At 55.3% G+C, this 19,259-nt stretch overlaps 1 protein-coding gene across 1 annotated transcript in view; it reads left to right on the top strand.

The window, feature by feature from the left end:
* The window catches only part of GPS2 (G protein pathway suppressor 2), a 17,935-nt gene extending 547 nt beyond the window's left edge, over positions 1 to 17,388 (top strand). Inside the window, exons 2-11 of the mRNA XM_015420333.1 lie at positions 2,918 to 3,027; positions 3,123 to 3,235; positions 4,551 to 4,630; positions 5,813 to 5,895; positions 8,083 to 8,233; positions 9,443 to 9,526; positions 11,807 to 11,886; positions 14,800 to 14,895; positions 15,670 to 15,753; positions 17,165 to 17,388. Of these exons, the coding sequence (XP_015275819.1) occupies positions 2,918 to 3,027; positions 3,123 to 3,235; positions 4,551 to 4,630; positions 5,813 to 5,895; positions 8,083 to 8,233; positions 9,443 to 9,526; positions 11,807 to 11,886; positions 14,800 to 14,895; positions 15,670 to 15,753; positions 17,165 to 17,248 (965 nt within the window). The 3' untranslated portion in view covers positions 17,249 to 17,388. The remainder of the gene's footprint in view (positions 1 to 2,917; positions 3,028 to 3,122; positions 3,236 to 4,550; positions 4,631 to 5,812; positions 5,896 to 8,082; positions 8,234 to 9,442; positions 9,527 to 11,806; positions 11,887 to 14,799; positions 14,896 to 15,669; positions 15,754 to 17,164) is intronic.
* The last annotated feature ends 1,871 nt before the right edge of the window (positions 17,389 to 19,259 follow it).

Raw genomic sequence — 19,259 nt, 5'->3', positions numbered from 1 at the left:
CCCCCTATCGCCCACTGATAGCCAGGGGGCACCTGGCAACAAACCCCACCTTCTGTAGGCTCCGCCTCCAAATCTCCAGGAATTCCCCCAACCTGGATCCGGCAACCTTATCCCCCATCTCCTGATGACGGCCAGGGGGCACTTGGCAACAAACTCCACCTTCTGTAGGCTCCGCCCCCGAATTCCAGGAATTTCCCCAACCTGGAGCTGGCGACTCTAACCCCCTATCGCCCACTGATAGCCGGGGGCACCTGGCAACAAACCCCACCTTCTGTAGGCTCCGCCCCCGAATTCCAGGAATTTCCCCAACCTGGAGCTGGCGACTCTAACCCCCTATCGCCCACTGATAGCCAGGGGGCACCTGGCAACAAACCCCACCTTCTGTAGGCTCCGCCTCCAAATCTCCAGGAATTCCCCCAACCTGGATCCGGCAACCTTATCCCCCATCTCCTGATGACGGCCAGGGGGCACTTGGCAACAAACTCCACCTTCTGTAGGCTCCGCCCCCGAATTCCAGGAATTTCCCCAACCTGGAGCTGGCGACTCTAACCCCCTATCGCCCACTGATAGCCGGGGGCACCTGGCAACAAACCCCACCTTCTGTAGGCTCCGCCTCCAAATCTCCAGGAATTCCCCCAACCTGGATCCGGCAACCTTATCCCCCATCTCCTGATGACGGCCAGGGGGCACTTGGCAACAAACTCCACCTTCTGTAGGCTCCGCCCCCGAATTCCAGGAATTTCCCCAACCTGGAGCTGGCGACTCTAACCCCCTATCGCCCACTGATAGCCGGGGGCACCTGGCAACAAACCCCACCTTCTGTAGGCTCCGCCCCCGAATTCCAGGAATTTCCCCAACCTGGAGCTGGCGACTCTAACCCCCTATCGCCCACTGATAGCCGGGGGCACCTGGCAACAAACCCCACCTTCTGTAGGCTCCGCCCCCGAATTCCAGGAATTTCCCCAACCTGGAGCTGGCGACTCTAACCCCCTATCGCCCACTGATAGCCGGGGGCACCTGGCAACAAACCCCACCTTCTGTAGGCTCCGCCCCCGAATTCCAGGAATTTCCCCAACCTGGAGCTGGCGACTCTAACCCCCTATCGCCCACTGATAGCCAGGGGGCACCTGGCAACAAACCCCACCTTCTGTAGGCTCCGCCCCCAAATCTCCAGGAATTCCCCCAACCTGGATCCGGCGACCTTATCCCCCATCTCCTGATGACGGCCAGGGGGCACTTGGCAACAAACTCCACCTTCTGTAGGCTCCGCCCCCGAATCTCCAGGAATTCCCCCATCCTGGAGTTGGCGACTATGCTTGCAGGAGAACGGAAATTACAAACATCCCACCACCACCACGGTCTCCCCCTCAATGTGGATTCTTCCCAGGAGTATGAAGGAGATGTGCACAAATCCCATTGAGCGAATTCTTCTCCTCACGTGGAGACCCGTGCGGAAAGGACTTTGTGGGTCAGGCCAGAGACGAGGCGAGCCTCCTCAGTCCTTCCCGTGAGGAAACTCCCAAGCAGGGCATGAAAGGGCAACAGAGGGGGAGAGGTTTGAGGTTTGCTATTTTAGTTTGGTTTATAACTGGAAATGGTCATCGTTATTGTAAGCCGCCTTGAGTGACAAGGAAAGGTGGGATATAAATGTTTTAATAAATAAATGCACACAGCCCCTTCCCACAAACCCTGAGGAGATCAGGGCCCAGCGGGATCTTACTCCATTCCGCAGGGCCTGCAAGACGGAGCTGTTCTGCCAGGCCTTTGGCTGACGCAGTGGGTGTCCACCTATGGCCCCTCCGAGGTTGCCGTCTCCCACCCACTGATAACCGGCCATACCTAGTTACATCAATGGGCCAGATTCCCCCTACGGCAAGCATGACTATAGATTCTAAATGGTTTAATGTGTTTTAAATGTTATTGTATTTATCAAAATGTTGTGACCCGCCCTGAGCCCATATACCGGATGGGCGGGATATGAATGCAAAAAATAAATAAATAATACTTCAGAACAGGAATTCAGAGGTCGACTGCTCCTGAGCAAGCGTCACAGCTAGCGGCCATTCCAGACTCATTCTCTGTGGATTGGCTTGGGCCCTCTTAATAAGCCCTCCTTTTGGGCATTATCAAGTGGTTAAGATGCTAAACTGCAGGCTGTGGGAGGTCGGTAGTTCAGCAGTTCGAGACCCAAGTGCGCCGCATGACGGAGTGAGCTCCCGTCTCTAGTTCCAGTTCCTGCCAACCTAGCAGTTCAAAAGCAAGAAATTGCGAGTAGATAAATAGGTACCACTTTGGTGGGAAGGGAACAGCGTTCCGTGCGCCTTGGTGTTTAGTCATGCCGGCCACGTGACCACGGAAACGTCTTTGGACGGCGCTGGCTCTTCGGCTTTGAAACGGAGATGAGCACCGCAACCCTAGACTCGGACTCGACTGGCTTTCGAGCAAGGGAACCTTTACCTTGGGCATTAAGACGTCCAGGTCCATACCTCATCGGGCCTTCTCCCGAGTCAGACCCTTGTGCCACGGAGCTGCTGCTGTGTTCCCTCACGGGTGGCAGCCCAGACGAAGCTTTTCCACAAGGCTTCCTCTAAGCAGAAGTGCTGGAGGTTGTATCTGGGGCCTTCTGTGCTCATCTGTCTTAGCCTGGACCTGGGGAGTTTGTCTCGTCTGACCTGAAGTCAGGAAAGGCCCCCGGAACCTATGCCTACCGCGCGCCCACGAACACACGTGAATCTGCATCATGTGTCATCGGATCCTTGGTCCATCACAATCAGTATCCTCTACACAGGTGGGAGATGCCGGGGATTGAACCGGGGACCTTCTCCATGCCAAGCAAACGCTCTGCCACCGAGCCGCAGCCTTTCCCATCCCTTTTCTGGAAGGCCTCTCCTTCCATCCACCTGTTTCTGTCCCGCAGAGGAAGAAGAGGTGGACAAAATGATGGAGCAGAAGATGAGGGAGGAGCAGGAGAGGCGGCGGAAGAAGGAGATGGAGGAGCGCATGTCCCTGGAGGAGACCAAAGAGCAGGTGTGTGTGTGGGGGTTGTCTGGGACAGAGCCCCCCTCCTTGCTCTGAGGCCCCCCTCTGGAGGCTCACCCGTTGCCGCCTCCTCCTCCCCCTAGATCATGAAACTGCAGGAGAAGCTGCAGGCCCTGCAGGAGGAGAAACACCAGCTCTTCCTGCAGCTGAAGAAGGTGCTCCACGAGGAGGAGAAACGCCGCCGTAAAGAGCAGAGGTGAGTGAGGCTGAGGAAGGGCAGCTCGGGAGACCGGGTGGCGCTCCTCTCCCCCCCCCCCAATCGGAGGGGGAGTCAGCAGGAGGTCAGGCTGGGTGTTGCTGCCCCTGGAGCGCAAGATCTTGAGGTCGTAGCAGAAAGCATGCTGAGTTAAGAGCATAAGAGGAGCCAGTGTTGGATCAGGCCAGTGGCCGATCCAGTCCAACTCTCTGTGTCACACAGGGGCCAAAAATACCAGGGGCCATCAGGGGGTCCAGCAGTGGGGCCAGGACACTAGAAGCCCTCCCACTGCTGCCCCCCCCCAGCACCAAGAAGACAGAGCATCCCTTGCCCCGGAGCCCCTATCTATACCTTGTGGCTAATAGCCACCGATGGACCCCTGCTCCATATACTTATCTAATTCCCTCTTGTAAGAACATATGAGAAGCCAATGTTGGATCAGGCCAACGGCCCATCTAGTCCAACACTCTGTGTCACACCGTGGCCACAAACACCAGGTGCCATCAGGAGATCCAGCAGTGGGGCCAGGACATTAGAAGCCCGCCCACTGTTGCCCCCCCCCCCAAGCAACAGGAATACAGTGCATCACTTGCCCCAGACTGAGAGTTTCGATCTATACCTTGTGGCTAATAGCCACCGATGGACCTCTGCTCCATATGTTTATCCAATTCCCTCTTGTAAGAACATAAGAGAAGCCAATGTTGGATCTGGCCACTGGCCCATCCAATCCAAAAATCCCAGGTGCCATCAGGAGGTCCAGCAGTGGGGCCAGGACACTAGACTCCCTCCCACTGTTGCCTTACAAGAGGGAATTGGATAAACATATGGAGCAGAGGTCCATCAGTGGCTATGAGCCACAAGGTATAGATCGGAACTATCAGGCTGGGGCAAGGGATGCTCTGTATTCTTGGTGCTGGTGGGGGGGCAACAGTGTTGCCAGGCCAGAGGGGCATTGGGTTGGCTGTCAGGAGCTGTTGGTGGCTTCCTCGGTGCCTCATCTCCTTTTCTTGCTCCTTGCAAGAGAGCCAGTTTGGTGTAGCGGTTAAGTGTGCGGACTCTAATCTGGGAGAACCGAGTTTGATTCCCCACTCCTCCACTTGACTTGCAGCTGCTGGATGACCTTGGGCAAGCCGTAGTTCTTTCAGAGCTGTCCTTGAAAAAGAACAGTTTCTGTCCGAGCTCTCTCAGCCCCGCCTACCTCACAGGGTGTCTGTTGTGGGAAGGGGAAGGGGTTTGTAAGCCAGTCTGAGACTCCTTTGGGCAGTGAAGGGTAGGGTATAAATCCAATCTTCTCGTCTTCTTCTTCTTGCCGCAGCGACATGACGACCCTGACTGCAGCAGCCTACCAGCAGGGCATGGCTGTCCACGCGGGGACCCACATCCTCAACATGCAAGGTGCGTGGGAGAGGAGGCGTCTGCTTGGGCTGGGGCCGACGTGGGAAAGGGGAAGGGGGCCAAAGCGGCAGTGGAGGAGACGTCCCCGGGCGGTGGTTGGCAGTGCCAGGCTCAGGGTGAACAGAGAACCCTTCCCAGTCCCTCTCTCTGCACCCACAGAATCACCTCCGCAATGAACAAGAGGGAAGGTGCCGGCGGGCGGGAGGAGGTGAGAGAGAAGGCAGGCAGCGTCTCAGGTTTCGTTCTTTCCTGTTCAGCCCCCCGAGGACCACCTCCTCGTCTATCAACGATGGTAGAGAGTGCTCTCAAGTCATAGCAGACTTATGGAGACCCAGATGGGCTTCTCAAGGCAAGAGATGCTCAGAGGTGGTTGGCCATTGCCCGCCTCTGCGTAGGCGCCCTGGACTTCCTCGGTGGTCTCCTGTCCAAACCGTCAGCACGGCCAACCCCACTGAGCTTCTGAGACCGGGTTACCCCGGGCCTTCCAGGTTGTGGCCCCTTGTAGCAAACGTCCCTCTCAAACACACATGAATCCAACCAGCCAATCCCTGCAGACTTTCAGGGGCGATGACGCCACCTGGATCCCTGCCCTAGCTACACAATGTGTTGGAAGCGCCACCATTCTTGCAGCTGGGGGAAAAGTCTGCAGAATCTTTTGGGGTTGCTGCAGAAGCCTCGTTGTCCTTAAGAAGGCAGCTGAGGCGAAGGGGACTGTCGTAGGAGTCGTGTCAAGCAGGGTGGCCGCGTTAGTCTGTGTGTTGCGGTAGAAAAGAGCAAGAGTCCAGGAGCTCCTTCAAGACTAGTAGAATTGGTGGCGAGGTAGGTATCTGAAGAAGTGTGCAGTGACTCACGAATGCTCCTCCCCTGCCACAAATTTTGTTAGTCTTTAAGGGGCCCCTGGACTCATGTAATTTGAGTTGGACCGTCTTGCATGCTGGGAATGGTCCTTTGGGATCCCGGGCGGAGAGGTCGCTTTCCAAGGATTGTACCCGGGCCTGTCTGCATGCATGACGTGTCCTCTGCCTTGGGACTGTGGGGCTGGATCCCAGGCCTCTGTCCACTCAGAGAGACCCCTGGCAATCCATGGCCCCTGTGCTCTGACTGGGGTGAGGAGAAGAAGAAATCTGGTGTCGCCCTGTGTTTCCCTTCTCACTGTCTCGTGCAATTCCCCTTTCGCCGTAGGGAGCCCGGGGGGACATAACCGAGCCGGGACCCTGATATCAGCCGACAGAGCCAAGCAGATGTTCGGACCCCCTGTGATCACGGTAAGTCTGCCGGTCGTGATGCAAAGGATGGCGAAGGGTCCCCGCGTGACAGTTTGGTTTCATTTTTCCTTCCGGTCCAGCTGAGGAGGGCTCAGGCCGGCTTTGACCTCCAAGGGCATGCTGGCTACTGGCAAGTCTCTAAAGGGCCAATATGAAAAACCTGGTTGAAACTTATAATATACAAAAATACATGTATTTATTTTAGAAAGGCAATTAAAAACATATAAGGGCCCAACGAGAGCCTCGTTAAAAAGTTCAAGTGGCCTGAATAAAAGGGCCAGTTCACATTACCTGATGCGGTTCCACCCTATTTATTATAATTTCGATTTGTATCCCGCCTAGCCACCCTATTGGGGCCTTCTTCAGAGGTCAAGCAGTATTGAGGTACACGTAAAAATAATACACATTACAATAAGATAACCAATAAGTGAATACTGGACCAAGAAAAGGAAGGTTAAGCAGCAAGATCAATAGACACAAGACGTTTGTGAGGCCTCTAAAGATGAGAGTCATGTTCCTGGTGCCAAATACACAATTGCTGAATTAGAACGTCTTCCAATTTAGGTCCAAAAATCACCTGTGTGGCTATCTAAGTCAGAGCTTGAGTGTCCTCAAACAAATAGCAGAGGCCTCACAAGCATCTTTGTATACTATGAGTTTCAACTAGGTTTTTAATATCGGCCCCTTTATCAGACTTCTTTCTTACCCCCGTGGTTCTTGATTCCAGTTTTTGGGTCAAGTCTGCTTTCCCCTCCCTGTGTCTTACTGGCAAGTCTCTGCAGAGCCTATGAATCCTCCGGTGTGAAATCCTTTTTGAAAAACAAGCGTGCACCATAACTTTCTCCCAAGAGGATACGTGCGGGATGGCCACTGAGCGGTCAAATGCAGAAAGAGTTGCTGAGCATATTGGGTCTGTCAGTCGAGGCAGGGGTTCAGATCCCTCGAAGCTCACAAGACAGAAACAAGCTTCTTGGCGTAATCGGCCCCGCAGGGGACTCGGGGCTGTTCACTTGACTTTGCGGGAGGCACCCACCTCTGCTCTCCTCGACTTCTGGGGGTAGTGGTGTGAGAATGCAGGAGAGGAGGTGACCAGTGACGGATGCTGAGTCTGGTCCAGGGAGGCAACTGACAGTTCTTCTCTGTCTCCTGATCCATTGCCGCAGGTGCAAATCAAATTGCCGGTGGCTCTGCTCCCCCCCCACACACACACACACACCATTTCCATGACCCGGAAAGGATTTTAGGCGTTATGCCATGGGACAAAAAAAGGGGTGGTGGTTCAGGAATTCTGTTCGGTGCTTTTTCCATGACAGGCATTGCAGTCTTCTGCGGCAAGTATTTCCGTGGGGCAGATCCGTCGCTCTCTCAAAATTTGGCCCTTGCTTCAAAATGGCGAGCCCTGCCCAGGGGTGGTTGGTGGTTGGTTTTGAGTTGAGCGGGACACCAGGGAGGCAGATTTTGCAAGGAGAGCATGTACGTGAACAGCCCGGGACACTCAAAAGTAAGAGCAAGATGCTGTTCTGTCCTTCATGAAGGGGGACCTCATGTTGGGGAGTGAAACGGCAGAGAGAAACGGAGGCAAGGGGCCCCTCCTGCCCGCCCCCAACAGTGGCTTGCTGTTGCAATGGCCCCCCTTTTTCTCTCCGTCAGACGCGGCACTATGCCCCCCAGACGGCGTTCCGCAAATTGCCGGTGGCTCTGCCCCCCCCCCCCCCACACACACACACCATTTCCATGACCCGGAAAGGATTTGAGGCGTTATGCCATGGGACAAAAAAAGGGGTGGTGGTTCCGGAATTCTGTTCGGTGCTTTTTTCGTGGCAAAGGCATTGCAGTCTTCTGCGCCAAGTATTCCCGTGGGGCAGAGCCGTCGCTTTGCAGCCGTTGGCTTCCTTCTCTCTCAAAATTTGGCTCTTGTTTCAAAATGGCGAGCCCTGCCCAGGGGTGGTTGGTGGTTGGTTTTGAGTTGAGCGGGACACCAGGGAGGCAGATTTTGCAAGGAGAGCATGTACGTGAACAGCCCGGGACACTCAAAAGTAAGAGCAAGACGCTGTTCTGTCCTTCATGAAGGGGGACTTCATGTTGGGGAGTGAAATGGCAGAGAGAAACGGAGGCAAGGGGGCCCCCTCCTGCCCGCCCCCAACAGTGGCTCGCTGTTGCAATGGCCCCCCTTTTTCTCTCCGTCAGACGCGGCACTATGCCCCCCAGACGGCGTTCCCTACCGGCACCCCCGAGCACGGGCAGTACCAGGGCAGCCAGTCTGGCCACAGCCCCTATGCCGTGGGTCAGAGCCAGCACACCGTGCCAGTCAGCTACGCCAGCAGCCAGTCGATCAGAGGTGAGAGCAGACTTCCTGGTCTCTGGAGAGAGAATTTGGTTGGGCTTTTGCCCGCAACACCTGAAAGGCGAAAAGGGCCCTTTCCGGCAGGGTCGGGCGGACATGCGTGTCAGCTTTGGGATTGGGCAGAGCCCTGCTTGGCCAGTGCCCCACATGTGTCAGGTTCCCAGTCAGATCACTCTCTTCACAGGCACTTTCTTCAGTGAACGTTTTATTAAGAGAGATGAGATGCTGTGGGTTCAAGCGCTCTTGTCAGGACTGGGGTGCAAAGGCGTGAAAGCCACATGTAGGCACAGCCCTAACTTTCCAATCACACACCTCAGCATTGCTACAAAGACCATGAGGGATAGCTTGGAGAAACGACGACTGAGGGGTGACATGATTGAGGTTTATAAGATTGTGCATGGGACAGAGCAGGTAGAGAAAGAAGTACTTTTCTCCCTTTCTCACAAGACAAGGACGCGTGGGCAGTCAATGAAATGGCTGAGCAGTCGAGTTAGAACGGATAAAAGGAAGTCCTTCTTCACCCAAAGAGTGATTAACACATGGAATTCACTGCCACAGGAAGTGGTGGCGGCTAAAAGCACGGACAGCTTCAAAAGGGAATTAGATAGGAATATGGAGCAGAGGTCCATCAGTGACTATTAGCCACAAGGTATAGATAGGGACTCTGGGGCAAGGGATGCTCTGTCTTCTTGGTGCTGGGGGTGGGGGGAAGAGTGGGAGGTGTCCTGGCCCCACTGGTGGACCTGGCCCCACTGGTGGACCTCCTGATGGCACTGGTATTTTTGGCCAGTGTGTGACACAGAGTGTTGGACTGGATGGGCCTTTGGCCTGATCCAACATGGGCTTCTCTTATGTTCTTATATACTGCCGACAACTAGCCGTGCACAGACTCTGCTTCAAGTACACTTCCCGTGTGAAAGCTGTCTTCGAGGCCTCATGGAAGAATGACCGCAGCTAGCCTCCCTAATTTCTACAGGCACTCACTCCCCGCCCCACCAGGAATGCAATAGCAGGCGAGGGGCACGCGATAAGGATGCAGGGAGCAACAAGCCAACCAATGAGCAGGGTGCAAATAGCAAGTGGGAATACACAGTAGGCCCAAATACACTGGGCAGGTATACAGCAGGTACGGTCCAGGGCTCTTTTTGTAGCAGGACATGCCTCCAGCCTCAGTCTCCCCTTGGTCTCCTCTCCTCCTCCCAGGCCCGGCTTTCCCGACCATGCAGTACTTGTCCCAGCAGCAGCCCAGCTACGCCATCCACAGCCACTTCTCCACGGCCCAGCCAGGTAAGTCCCGCTGGGGTTGACCTCCCGCACTCGAGCTCCTGGGAATAAGTAAGTAAGCAAGCCTGCCTTTCTTGGCATAGGAAAAACCCGATACAAGTTAATGCAGTTTAAAAGGGTAAGTTAAAACCACAACGTACACATACATCAGTGTGAATATAAGGTGATTTCTGTGGGATTCCTTGGCGTACCTTTATAGCCAGGGGTCATTTTGCAGAAAAATCGACCTCCCGAGGCACTCGGGCTCCTGGGAATACGTAAGCAAGTCAGTCTGCCTTTCTTGGCATAGGAAAAAACCAATACAGTTTAAAAGGGTAAGTTAAAACCACGACGTACACATACATCAGTGTGAATATAAGACGATTTCTGTGGGACCTTTATAGCCAGGTGTCATTTCGTAGAAAAAGAGGTGCAGGAGCTCATTAGCATGACATTAGCATAACTTATTTGCATATGCCACACCCCCTGACATCACCGGACGTGTGTCAGAAGGCAACACCCACCACTCAGGCTCCACTGAACTGTTTTGGATTGCTAGCTATTTAGGGGGGGGGGACACACGCAGATCTGCCCTCACAGAGGAGGGAGAGCTTGTACCTAAAGGCGGGCCAGGGCGGGCTCTGCAACTTACCTGGCTGCTTCTTGCTCCTCATGGCCCAACTGAGGGCGACTGGGATCCAGGGGCGGGGCTTGTTGCATGTGCCCACCCCCTGGGTTCCTTACTGCCGGAGCTCCACTCCTGTGCGCTTCCGCAGGAAATTACCCCTGTTCATAGCAGAGTAAAGAAGCTTAGCCACCTTCTCGGTGACATTAGAGATCATTCAAAAGTCTATAAACCTTAAATGCATCAGACCAGTCCCTCATCCTAACTAGAACCAAATATAAATGCACGTAACATAGATCTGTATACAGGGGACAAGAGAGAAAAGCATGAGTGAGTGACTGAACACATTTTTGACTACAAGGGCAGTAACTGGCTGAGTAGGCTATCTTATTGAATCTGCCATTAAAAATAGCAGAAGGCATGGCCAGTTTGGTGTAGTGCTTAAGTGTGCGGACTCTAATCTGGGAGAACTGGGTTTGATTCCCCACCCCTCCACTTGCACCTGCTGGATGACCATGGGCAAGCCATAGTTCTGATAAGAGCTGTTCTTGAAAAAGAGCAGGTTCTGTCAGAGCTCTCTGAGCCCCGCCTGCCTCACAGGGTGCCTGTGAGGGGAGGGGAAGGGAAAGGAGGTTGTAAGCCGCTCTGAGATTCCTTCGGGTAGTGAAGGGCGGGGTATAAATCCAATCTCCTCCTCCATTACATCTGGCAAGGGAAAATGCTCTGTGCTGCTGTGGCACCTGCAAAGAAGATAGATATGGGGCCATATTCCCAGTAATGAGGGGAATCTCAAAACTCAGCAGGGAGCAGGTTTTGTTGGCCTGACTGAATAACTTCTGACTGACTTCGGGCTCCGGGGGAACCTTGGCACAAACAAGGCCAAGTCTGCGGTTGGGCCCCCCAGTACGATGTGTGCTGTGCACTTCCACATCCTGGGTTTTCGTTACACGATGCGAGTTCCCTGTCCTTATGGCTACTGCTCAGGACCTGAGGGCGCTCCACGCTCCTTGCCCGGAACGTGAGAAGATCTGTGCTCAGAGGGGACGTCATTCCAGCACCCAGGAGCCAGCCAGATACTTCCCAGGCAGCCTGCAAAGCATAGCCCAGTTGGTTCATTCACAGGATTTACAGTCCGCCCTTTTTGCCGAGACTCAAGGCGGGTTACAGGATACCAAGCAGCGCAGAGGGTAGTGGTGTTGGTCTGCAGTGGAAGAGCCGGATTCGAGTCCGGCAGCACCGAAGTTTTCAGGGCATGAGGGTCAAGGCTGTCTTTGTCTGATGAAGGGAGCTTTGACTCTTGAAAGCTCTCGCCCTGAAGCGCTCCTGGACTCGAATCGAGTCTTTCTCCTACGTTTTTATTTTAGTGACTCTAAATAACCTCCCGGCCTCCTGAAAGTGTTTGACTTTCCCTTTTAACCCATGTGTCCAGTCGAATGGTTCTGTGTCTAGAATAAGATGCAACGAAATGCCGTTTGCATTCAGTAGGATTTCAGCACGAAACCCTTTGCATGGGCCTCAGCAGATAACAGGAAGCCAGAGGGGAGAGCGAGCGAGACCTCCAACAAGCCGGGGAGGAGGCGGGGGGGGGCGGGAGCAGCCGGTGGCTGAAGAGCAAGCCAGACCTCCGCCCCAGTGTTGGTGCCTCTTTCCGGACTGGGTTCTTTCTTGCCCCCGTGTAGGTTTCATCCCGCCGAGCACCACCATCCCTCTCCAGAAGCAGCTGGAACACGCCAACCAGCAGTCCGGGTTCACGGATTCGGTGAGTGTCTGTCGGGTGCCCGGACAGGAAGGGGAGGGGGCAGACCGTGTCCGGGGAGTGACGCGGGGGTTCCTTGGGGATTGGGCGTTGAGCCAGGAAGAGTGTTTGAAGACTGGGGGAGGGAATGCAGCCGGGGGAGGGGCCCTTTCAGAGCCTCCAGGGATTTCCAGATGTGGGGTCTCGTCTGACAGGAATCATGGCGGCCCTCCCGCTGGATGACCGACAGGGAGTGTGTTCCCGTCAGTTCTGCCGGACTCTCGCTCCAGAATGGGCCACTCTGGGCATCTCCGGTTTCAGGGAACCGCTGTTCAGCCGCTTTGCTGTATGTGGGGGGGTGGGGGGCTTCAGCGTTCCACCACCTTCCCTGCTGCTGAACAGCTGAGCAAACTAACCTGCAGGGAGAGGCCCTCCGGAGACTCTAGGGCAGGGGTGTCAAACACGTGGCCCGGGGGCTGCTGCTGCTGCTGCATCATCGCTTGCTTCACCAGACTCTCTCAGTCACTCAGCCATTTCATGTTTTAACCTGGGTCCTAGACTCAGAACTCTGAGCAGGAGATGTCTGTGGGGAATGTCGATCAATCAAAAGCAGGTTTGCAGCTTACAGACACACACCTGAGCAGCATGCTCAGGATTGCAACAGCACAGACATTTTGATGCAGCAATTCAGAGCAAGAGGTGCCAGTTGTGTTATGTTGCAAGACCGCTAATGTTTTAAGCATGTTTTCGTTTTAAGTAAAGAAAACAACAACCCCCTTGTGTTTGTGTCCTCCATAAAGTTTATATCTCCACTGCCTGGGATTACATTTTATGACACGCGTGGCCCCGCCCGACAAGGTCTCATTTGTGTCAGATCCGGCCCTCGTAGCAAATGAGTTCGACACCCCTGCTCTAGGGGGACCCAGCAGCCTGCTTGTTGCCAGCACGTCAGTGGTGCTCGTCTCTCCTTCCCATCAGAAAGGCTAAACCTACTGAGCCTCGGTGCAGACAGGAGAGGGGAGCGCAGCTGGGCTGGAGGTCAAGGTGATCCAGGGTTGGGTTTCCAGCCTTCCAGGTGGGGTTCTGCTTCCCCAAAGGGCCAGACTGAGCACATGAAGCTGCCTTATACTGAATCCTGACCTTTGGATCATCAAGGTCAGTCTTGTCTACTCAGAGCGATTGTCCAGGGTCTACCACCTGGTCCTTTTAACTGGAGATGCCAGGGATTGAACCTGGGACCTTCTCCTGCAGGCCAAGCAGAGGCTCTTCCACTGAACCACGGCCCCTCTTTACAGCTCTCCAGGGTCTCAGGCACAGAGGTCTTTCCCATCACCTCCTGCCTGGTCCTTTTTAACTGGAGATGCCAGGGATTGAACCTGGGACCTTCTCCTGCAGGCCAAGCAGAGGCTCTTCCACTGAACCACGGCCCCTCTTTACAGCTCTCCAGGGTCTCAGGCACAGAGGTCTTTCCCATCACCTCCTGCCTGGTCCTTTTTAACTGGAGATGCCGGGGATTGAACCTGGGACCTTCTGCATGCCAAGCAAAGGCTCTGCCACTGAACCACAGCCCCTCTTTACAGCTCCCCAGGGTCTCAGGTGGAGGTCTTACACATCACCTCCTGCCTGGTCCTTTTTAACTGGAGATGCCAAGGATTGAACCTGGGACCTTCCGCATGCCAGGCAGATGCTCTACTGCTGAGCCACAGCCCCACTTTACAGCTCTCCAGGGTCTCAGGCAGAGGTCTTTCCCATCACCTGCTGCCTGGTCCTTTAGACTGGAGATGCTGGGGATTGAACCTGGGACCTTCTGCCTGCCAAGCAGAGGCTCTGCCACTGAACCACAGCCCCTCCCTAAAGGAAGCCGTGAGTCAGACCCTCTCATGGTCAGTATTGTCTACTCCACCTGGCAGCGGATCTCCAGGGTCTCAGGTGGAGGAGGTTGTTCCCATCCCCTGCTGCCTGGTCTTTTTAACGGGAGGTGCCGGGGGTTGAACTTGGGACATCTTGCATGCCAAGCAACTACTTGACTGCTGAGCCACAGCCCCTCCCCATATAGATGGTCCATCAGAGTTTGTATTGTCTACCCAAACTGGCAGCGGCTTTCCCATCACGTACAACCTGATCCTTAACGGGAGATGCCGGGGACTGAACCTGGGACCTTTTGCATGCCAAGCAGAGGCTCTGCTGCTGAGCCACAGCTCCTCGCTGTTGGCAGCACTGGATTCTCCCTCCCTCTTTGCTCAGGTAACCACAGCCCCTTGGCCTGGAATGAGAGACTCCTCTTGCTCTGGAGGGAGGTGCTGTTGTGAGCTGAGCAGGGTGGAAGGATCCAGCCCGTGGGGTCTGGGCATCGTCCTGGCACTGGAGGAGCAGGTGCCGGAGGCCTCGCGGCTGCAGCCCCTTCCCAGCAAGGGCCGGTCGGTCCACCGTCAGGCCTGCTTTGGCGATGTCTGTGCTGTCCATATGCGCCAGCAGCCTCAGGCCAAAGGTCCCAGACGCGGCTGCCAGACTCCTAGCTGGAATTTGCCCTGGAAGCTGTCCCTCTTGGTGGTCAGTTTTGTGCCCGGGCTGGAGCCAGTCATTAAAGCCCTAAGGAGCTCAGGAGGACCTAGACGCCCGAGGGGCCACCTCTGCCTGTGAGGCCTGCTTTGCTGCGTGGGTCAGCAGCATTCATGGGAGGGGGGCTTTCGTGGCCTGGCCCCAGACTGGAACTCCTTGCCCCTGGAGTGCCGTCCAGCCCCCTTGCTCCCGACTGCCTAGAGGCTTGCTGAAACGATCTCATTCTGGAGTGTGTTTTGGTGTTTCCTGCTCCTCTTTCTTCCTGAGGCCCGCTTGTATGTTTATCTCAGGGTTCTTTCCTTTGAGAAGCTCCCTTTGCCACCGTCTTAACGGTAGGAAGGTGGGGCGTCAATCTCTCTGCTGTGTTTGCCTCCGCAGTCGACCCTCCGCCCGATGCACACACAGGCCCTCCACCCCAATCAGGGGCTTCTGCAAGCCTCACAGATCCCGGTCCAGATGCAGACAGCCGCAAAGGTAAGCTTCCCGCCGCTGCCTCACCACTCTGGTTTCCTCTCCTCTGGCCGAAATGTGGGCCCACTGCTTTCCGAGCTCTCTGGCTCACCGGTGCTGAGTTTAGTGAGAAGCAGCCTGGATTTTGCAATCTCACTGCAAGAAGGAAGCCTCCCAAACAGTTGTTGAAGCACCTGTTGCTTTAGCCTAAATCAGTGCGCCCCCCACCCCCATGCCTCTTTGAGCTTGTGGGCACCCTTACAGGCAGCGGGTGTAATCACACAGTGGCTGCCACAGGGCGTGGAGCCGTATTTACACCCAGAGGAAGTCCAAGTGTGCAGGGGAGAAGGAAGAGGAAAGAGGAGCGCAGCCAGTCAGATCTCCAAGAGCCCCACCCGGCTCCACCCACTTCCTGGAAAGACTTGGTAGGCACCAGGGATAGTGCGGGGGGGTCCCTTGGCCTAGATGTTTCTGTCCAGTTTGGCATGGTGGGTAAGTGCGTGGACTCTAATCTGGGAGAACCGGGTTTGATTCCCCACTCCTCCACTTGCAGCTGCTGGATGACCTTGGGCAAGCCGTAGTTCTGATAAGAGCTGTTCTTGAAAAGAGCAGTTCTCAGTTAGAGCTCTCTCAGCCCCATCGACCTCACAGGGTGTCTGTTGTGGGGAGGGGAAGGGAAAGGCGTTTGTAAGCCGCTCTGAGACTCCCTTGGGTAGTGAAGGGCGGGGTATCAATCCAATCTCTTCTTCTTCCCTTTCTTGGTTGACTAACGAGTTTCCCTTTGCGTCTCCACTCCAGCCCACTCTGGCCTACACCCACCCTGCCCGCCCAGCTTCCCCCGGCAGCTTCTCCCATGGGACGGCCCCCCAACAGCCACACTCGGTAAGCACCCCTGGGGATGAGGGGAGCAGTGCTTTGTCTTAGCGGGGTGGGGGTGGGGGGTCAAGCCTGGCCCATAGGACGGTGCCTGGGAGAAGGCAGCATCACTCTCTGCGCTCCAGGCTATATGGGGACCTGAGCCAGTGGCTCCCACGCAGGGGGGGTCAAGCCTGGCCCATATGACGGTGCCTGGGAGAAGGCAGAATCACTTTCTCCACTCCAGGCTATATGGGGACCTGAGCCATTGGTTCGCACTGGATCCTGAGACCCAGGTTCAGATCCCCACTCGGCCGGTCTCTCTCTCACACACACACACAGCCTCAACCTACTTCACAGGACGGCTGTGAGACTGAAGTGAATAAACTGATTTTTTAGAAATGTGCTTTGTCCCAAATGGAGGAAAGGCAAGATGAAGGATGTGCCCCTCGGGCAGTCCATGCCATGATGCAGGGGCCGTGCATGCAAGAGAAGGCTCTTGCATGGGCAGGTGTTGATTTTGCCCATTTGCATGTTGGCACCCGCAGGAGGCCCGGAGAGCTTCCCCATTTCAAAAAGGCAAAGTCAGTCTTTGGAGCAGAAGCAAAGTAGCATTTGAGCCCCGCATAACTCAGTGTCCCTCAGACCCTGCGTGGAAGGGAAGGGCTCCCACCACTCGAACAGAATCCCAGGGAGCGACCAAGGTGTCAAGGCCAAGAATTCCCTGGAGACTGAGCCCTACGAGGAAAGGCTGGGGGCCCTGGGAATGTTCAGTTTGAAGGAGAGGAGACTGAGGGGGGACACGATTGCTCTCTGTAAATATCTGAAAGGCTGTCATTGGGAGGAGGGCAAGGAGCCGTTCCGGTTGGCAGCAGAGGAGAGGACCCGAAGCAACGGGTTTCAATTCCATGCAGGAAGGTATCGGGTGGGATATTAGGAAACACCTTTTCACGGTCAGAGTGGTCCAGAGGTGGAATCAGCTGCCGAGGGAGGTGGTGAGCTCCCCTTTGCTGGCAGCTTTCAAGAAGAGGCTGGAGGAATATTTGCCAGGGATGCTTTAGGCTGGTCCTGCACTGGGCAGGGGGTTGAGCTAGATGGCCTCTAGGGCCCCTTCCCACTCTAGGATTCTCCGTGGACCATTGCTGGCTGTGTTTAGCACACACCAATGCTAACCTGCTCAGGATCCTCTCTGTACTACTTCCCACCCTGTATTTATCCTGTCCTCCTTCTGGGAGGGGTGTTGGGGTGTTAACAGGGTTCTCTTCATTTGATCCCAACAAGCTCAATGCCTGGCCTCTCCCTGCCTGTAGACGACGTGTTGCTCTAACGTCTCCATCCCACCGACTTCGCCTTGCCCTTCAGGGCTCCCAGCACAGCCCCTCAGAGGACTGAAACTGGTTATCTGGCTGAAGTCCTTCCCGTCTCTTTTGCCTTGCAGTCTGGGTTCCAGGCCTCTCCCCAGCCAGCGCCCCGCCACCCCTTCATCCAGCACCCCCAAGGCCAGCGTTTCTACCACAAGTGAAGCCACCAGCAGCACGGTTTCGGATGCGCCTTGTGTGAGGAAAGCCCGTCTTCCTCTGTGTGCGACTGAACACGTCTGCTCCTTTAGCTCTTCATCCTCCGTAACTGAATTGCCAGTTTTTGTGACCAGAAATACACTTAGCCCAATTCCTTTTCAGGAGGGTTTGTCTGGAGTATTTTTTTTTCGGGGGAAGGACTAGCCATGTGGGGGACTAGCCATGTGGGGAAGGATATGGGACTAGCCATGTGGGGGAGGGTATGGTTCCGATGTTCAGACTTCACTTTCACCCCTCCCGGCAGTAGTCCAATAATAATAATAATAATAATATTAGTCCAATTAGCAGTCCCAAGCATGGTCGCACAACCACCACTCATTCACACAGAGCTTGGCTCTTCCTTAGCCACAAATTGCTGAAGAGACTGACAGCGAGGAAGGCCAGTGGCACATAGAAAAGTCATCAGATAGTTGAAACAAGCCGCTGGAGCCGGATCCTGCCTGCAGCAGAGGGTTCCGAGCTACCTTCAGGTTTACCCCTCTTTCCCGCCACCCCCTTTGGGTTGCCGAAGTTCTATTTCAGTCCACTCTTGAACAGGAGGCGCCTTTTGGGAAGTCGTCCGCTGCAGGTGTGTTAATCTGCACCCCCAGAAGGAAGCAGCCTCCTTGGGAAGGTGGACAGAGAACTCAGCGGCTGAGGGGTGACAGGATCGAGGTTTATAAGATCACACATGGGATAGAGCAAGTAGAGAAAGAAGTACTTTTCTCCCTCTCTCACCATACAAGAACTCGTGGGCACTCCATGAAATTGCTGAGCGGTCGGGTTAGAATGGATAAAAGGAAGTCCTTCTTCACCCAAAGAGTGAGTCACACATGGAATTCACGGCCACAGGAGGTGGTGGCAGCTACAAGCAGGGACGGCTTCTAGAGGGAATTGGATAAGCATATGGAGCAGAGGTCCATCAGTGGCTCTTAGCCACAAGGTATAGACAGGAACTCTTGGTCTGGGGCAAGTGATACACAGTATTCCTGGTGCTTGGGGGGGGCAGCAGTGGGAGGGCTTCTGGTGTCCTGGCCCCACTGCTGGACCTCCTGAGGGGCACCTGGTATTTCTGGCCATTGTGTGACAGTGTTGGACTGGTTGGGCCATTGGCCTGATCCAACATTGGCTTCTCTTATGTTCTTATATGGAGCAGAGGTCCATCAGTGGCTCTTAGCCACAAGGTATAGATAGGAACTGTCAGGCTGGGGCAAGGGCTTGGGGGGGGGGCAACAGTGGGAGGGCTCCTGGTGTCCTGGCCCCACTGCTGGACCTCCTGAGGGCACCTGGTATTTTTGGCCACTGTAGAGTGGTGGACTGGATGGGCCACTGGCCTGGTCCAACATGGCTTCTCATGTTTTTATGTCTGGGGCGAGTGATGCACTGTATTCCTGGTGCTTGGGGTGGGACAGTGGGAGGGCTTCTGGTGTCCTGGCTCCACTGCTGGACCTCCTGGTGGCCCCTGCGTGACACAGAGTGTTGGCCTGGAGGGGCCACTGACCTGATCGAACATGGGCGTCTCATGTTCTACACGCAAGCTACCCTGATCTTCCCAGATCCCGGGAGCTAAGCGGGACTTGCCCTGGTTAGTATTTGGATGGGAGACCATCAAGGAAGTCCAGGTTTGCCACGCAGGAGCAGGCAAAGGCAAACCCCCTCTGAACATCTCTGGCCTTGGAAACCCTCCAGGGTCACTCGCCCTTCGGCGTCCCGCTTCCCCCCACCAGGCATTCTTGTACAGGCAGAAGAGGCTCTTCTCTTGCACCAGCCAAATTCAGCGCAGAGGAAGCAGGCGGGGTGGCTGCTCCCCAGCCTGTGCTGCGCCCATTCTGCCGGGGGCACAGCAGCACCCCTGGCTCCTTGGAAACACCAACGGCCCAGGCGACCCATGACACACAGAGACGTTCACCCCCTCAGCCTTTCCAGGAGGGCCCCGGCCAGACCCTGGGAAATGAGACACCTGGAGCCAGCTCTTTT

The sequence above is a fragment of the Gekko japonicus genome, unplaced genomic scaffold (assembly GCF_001447785.1).
Source record: "Gekko japonicus isolate JY-2015 unplaced genomic scaffold, Gekko_japonicus_V1.1 scaffold336, whole genome shotgun sequence".
Taxonomy (NCBI): Eukaryota; Metazoa; Chordata; class Lepidosauria; order Squamata; family Gekkonidae; genus Gekko; species Gekko japonicus.
This window is presented reverse-complemented; position numbering and strand designations above follow the sequence as displayed.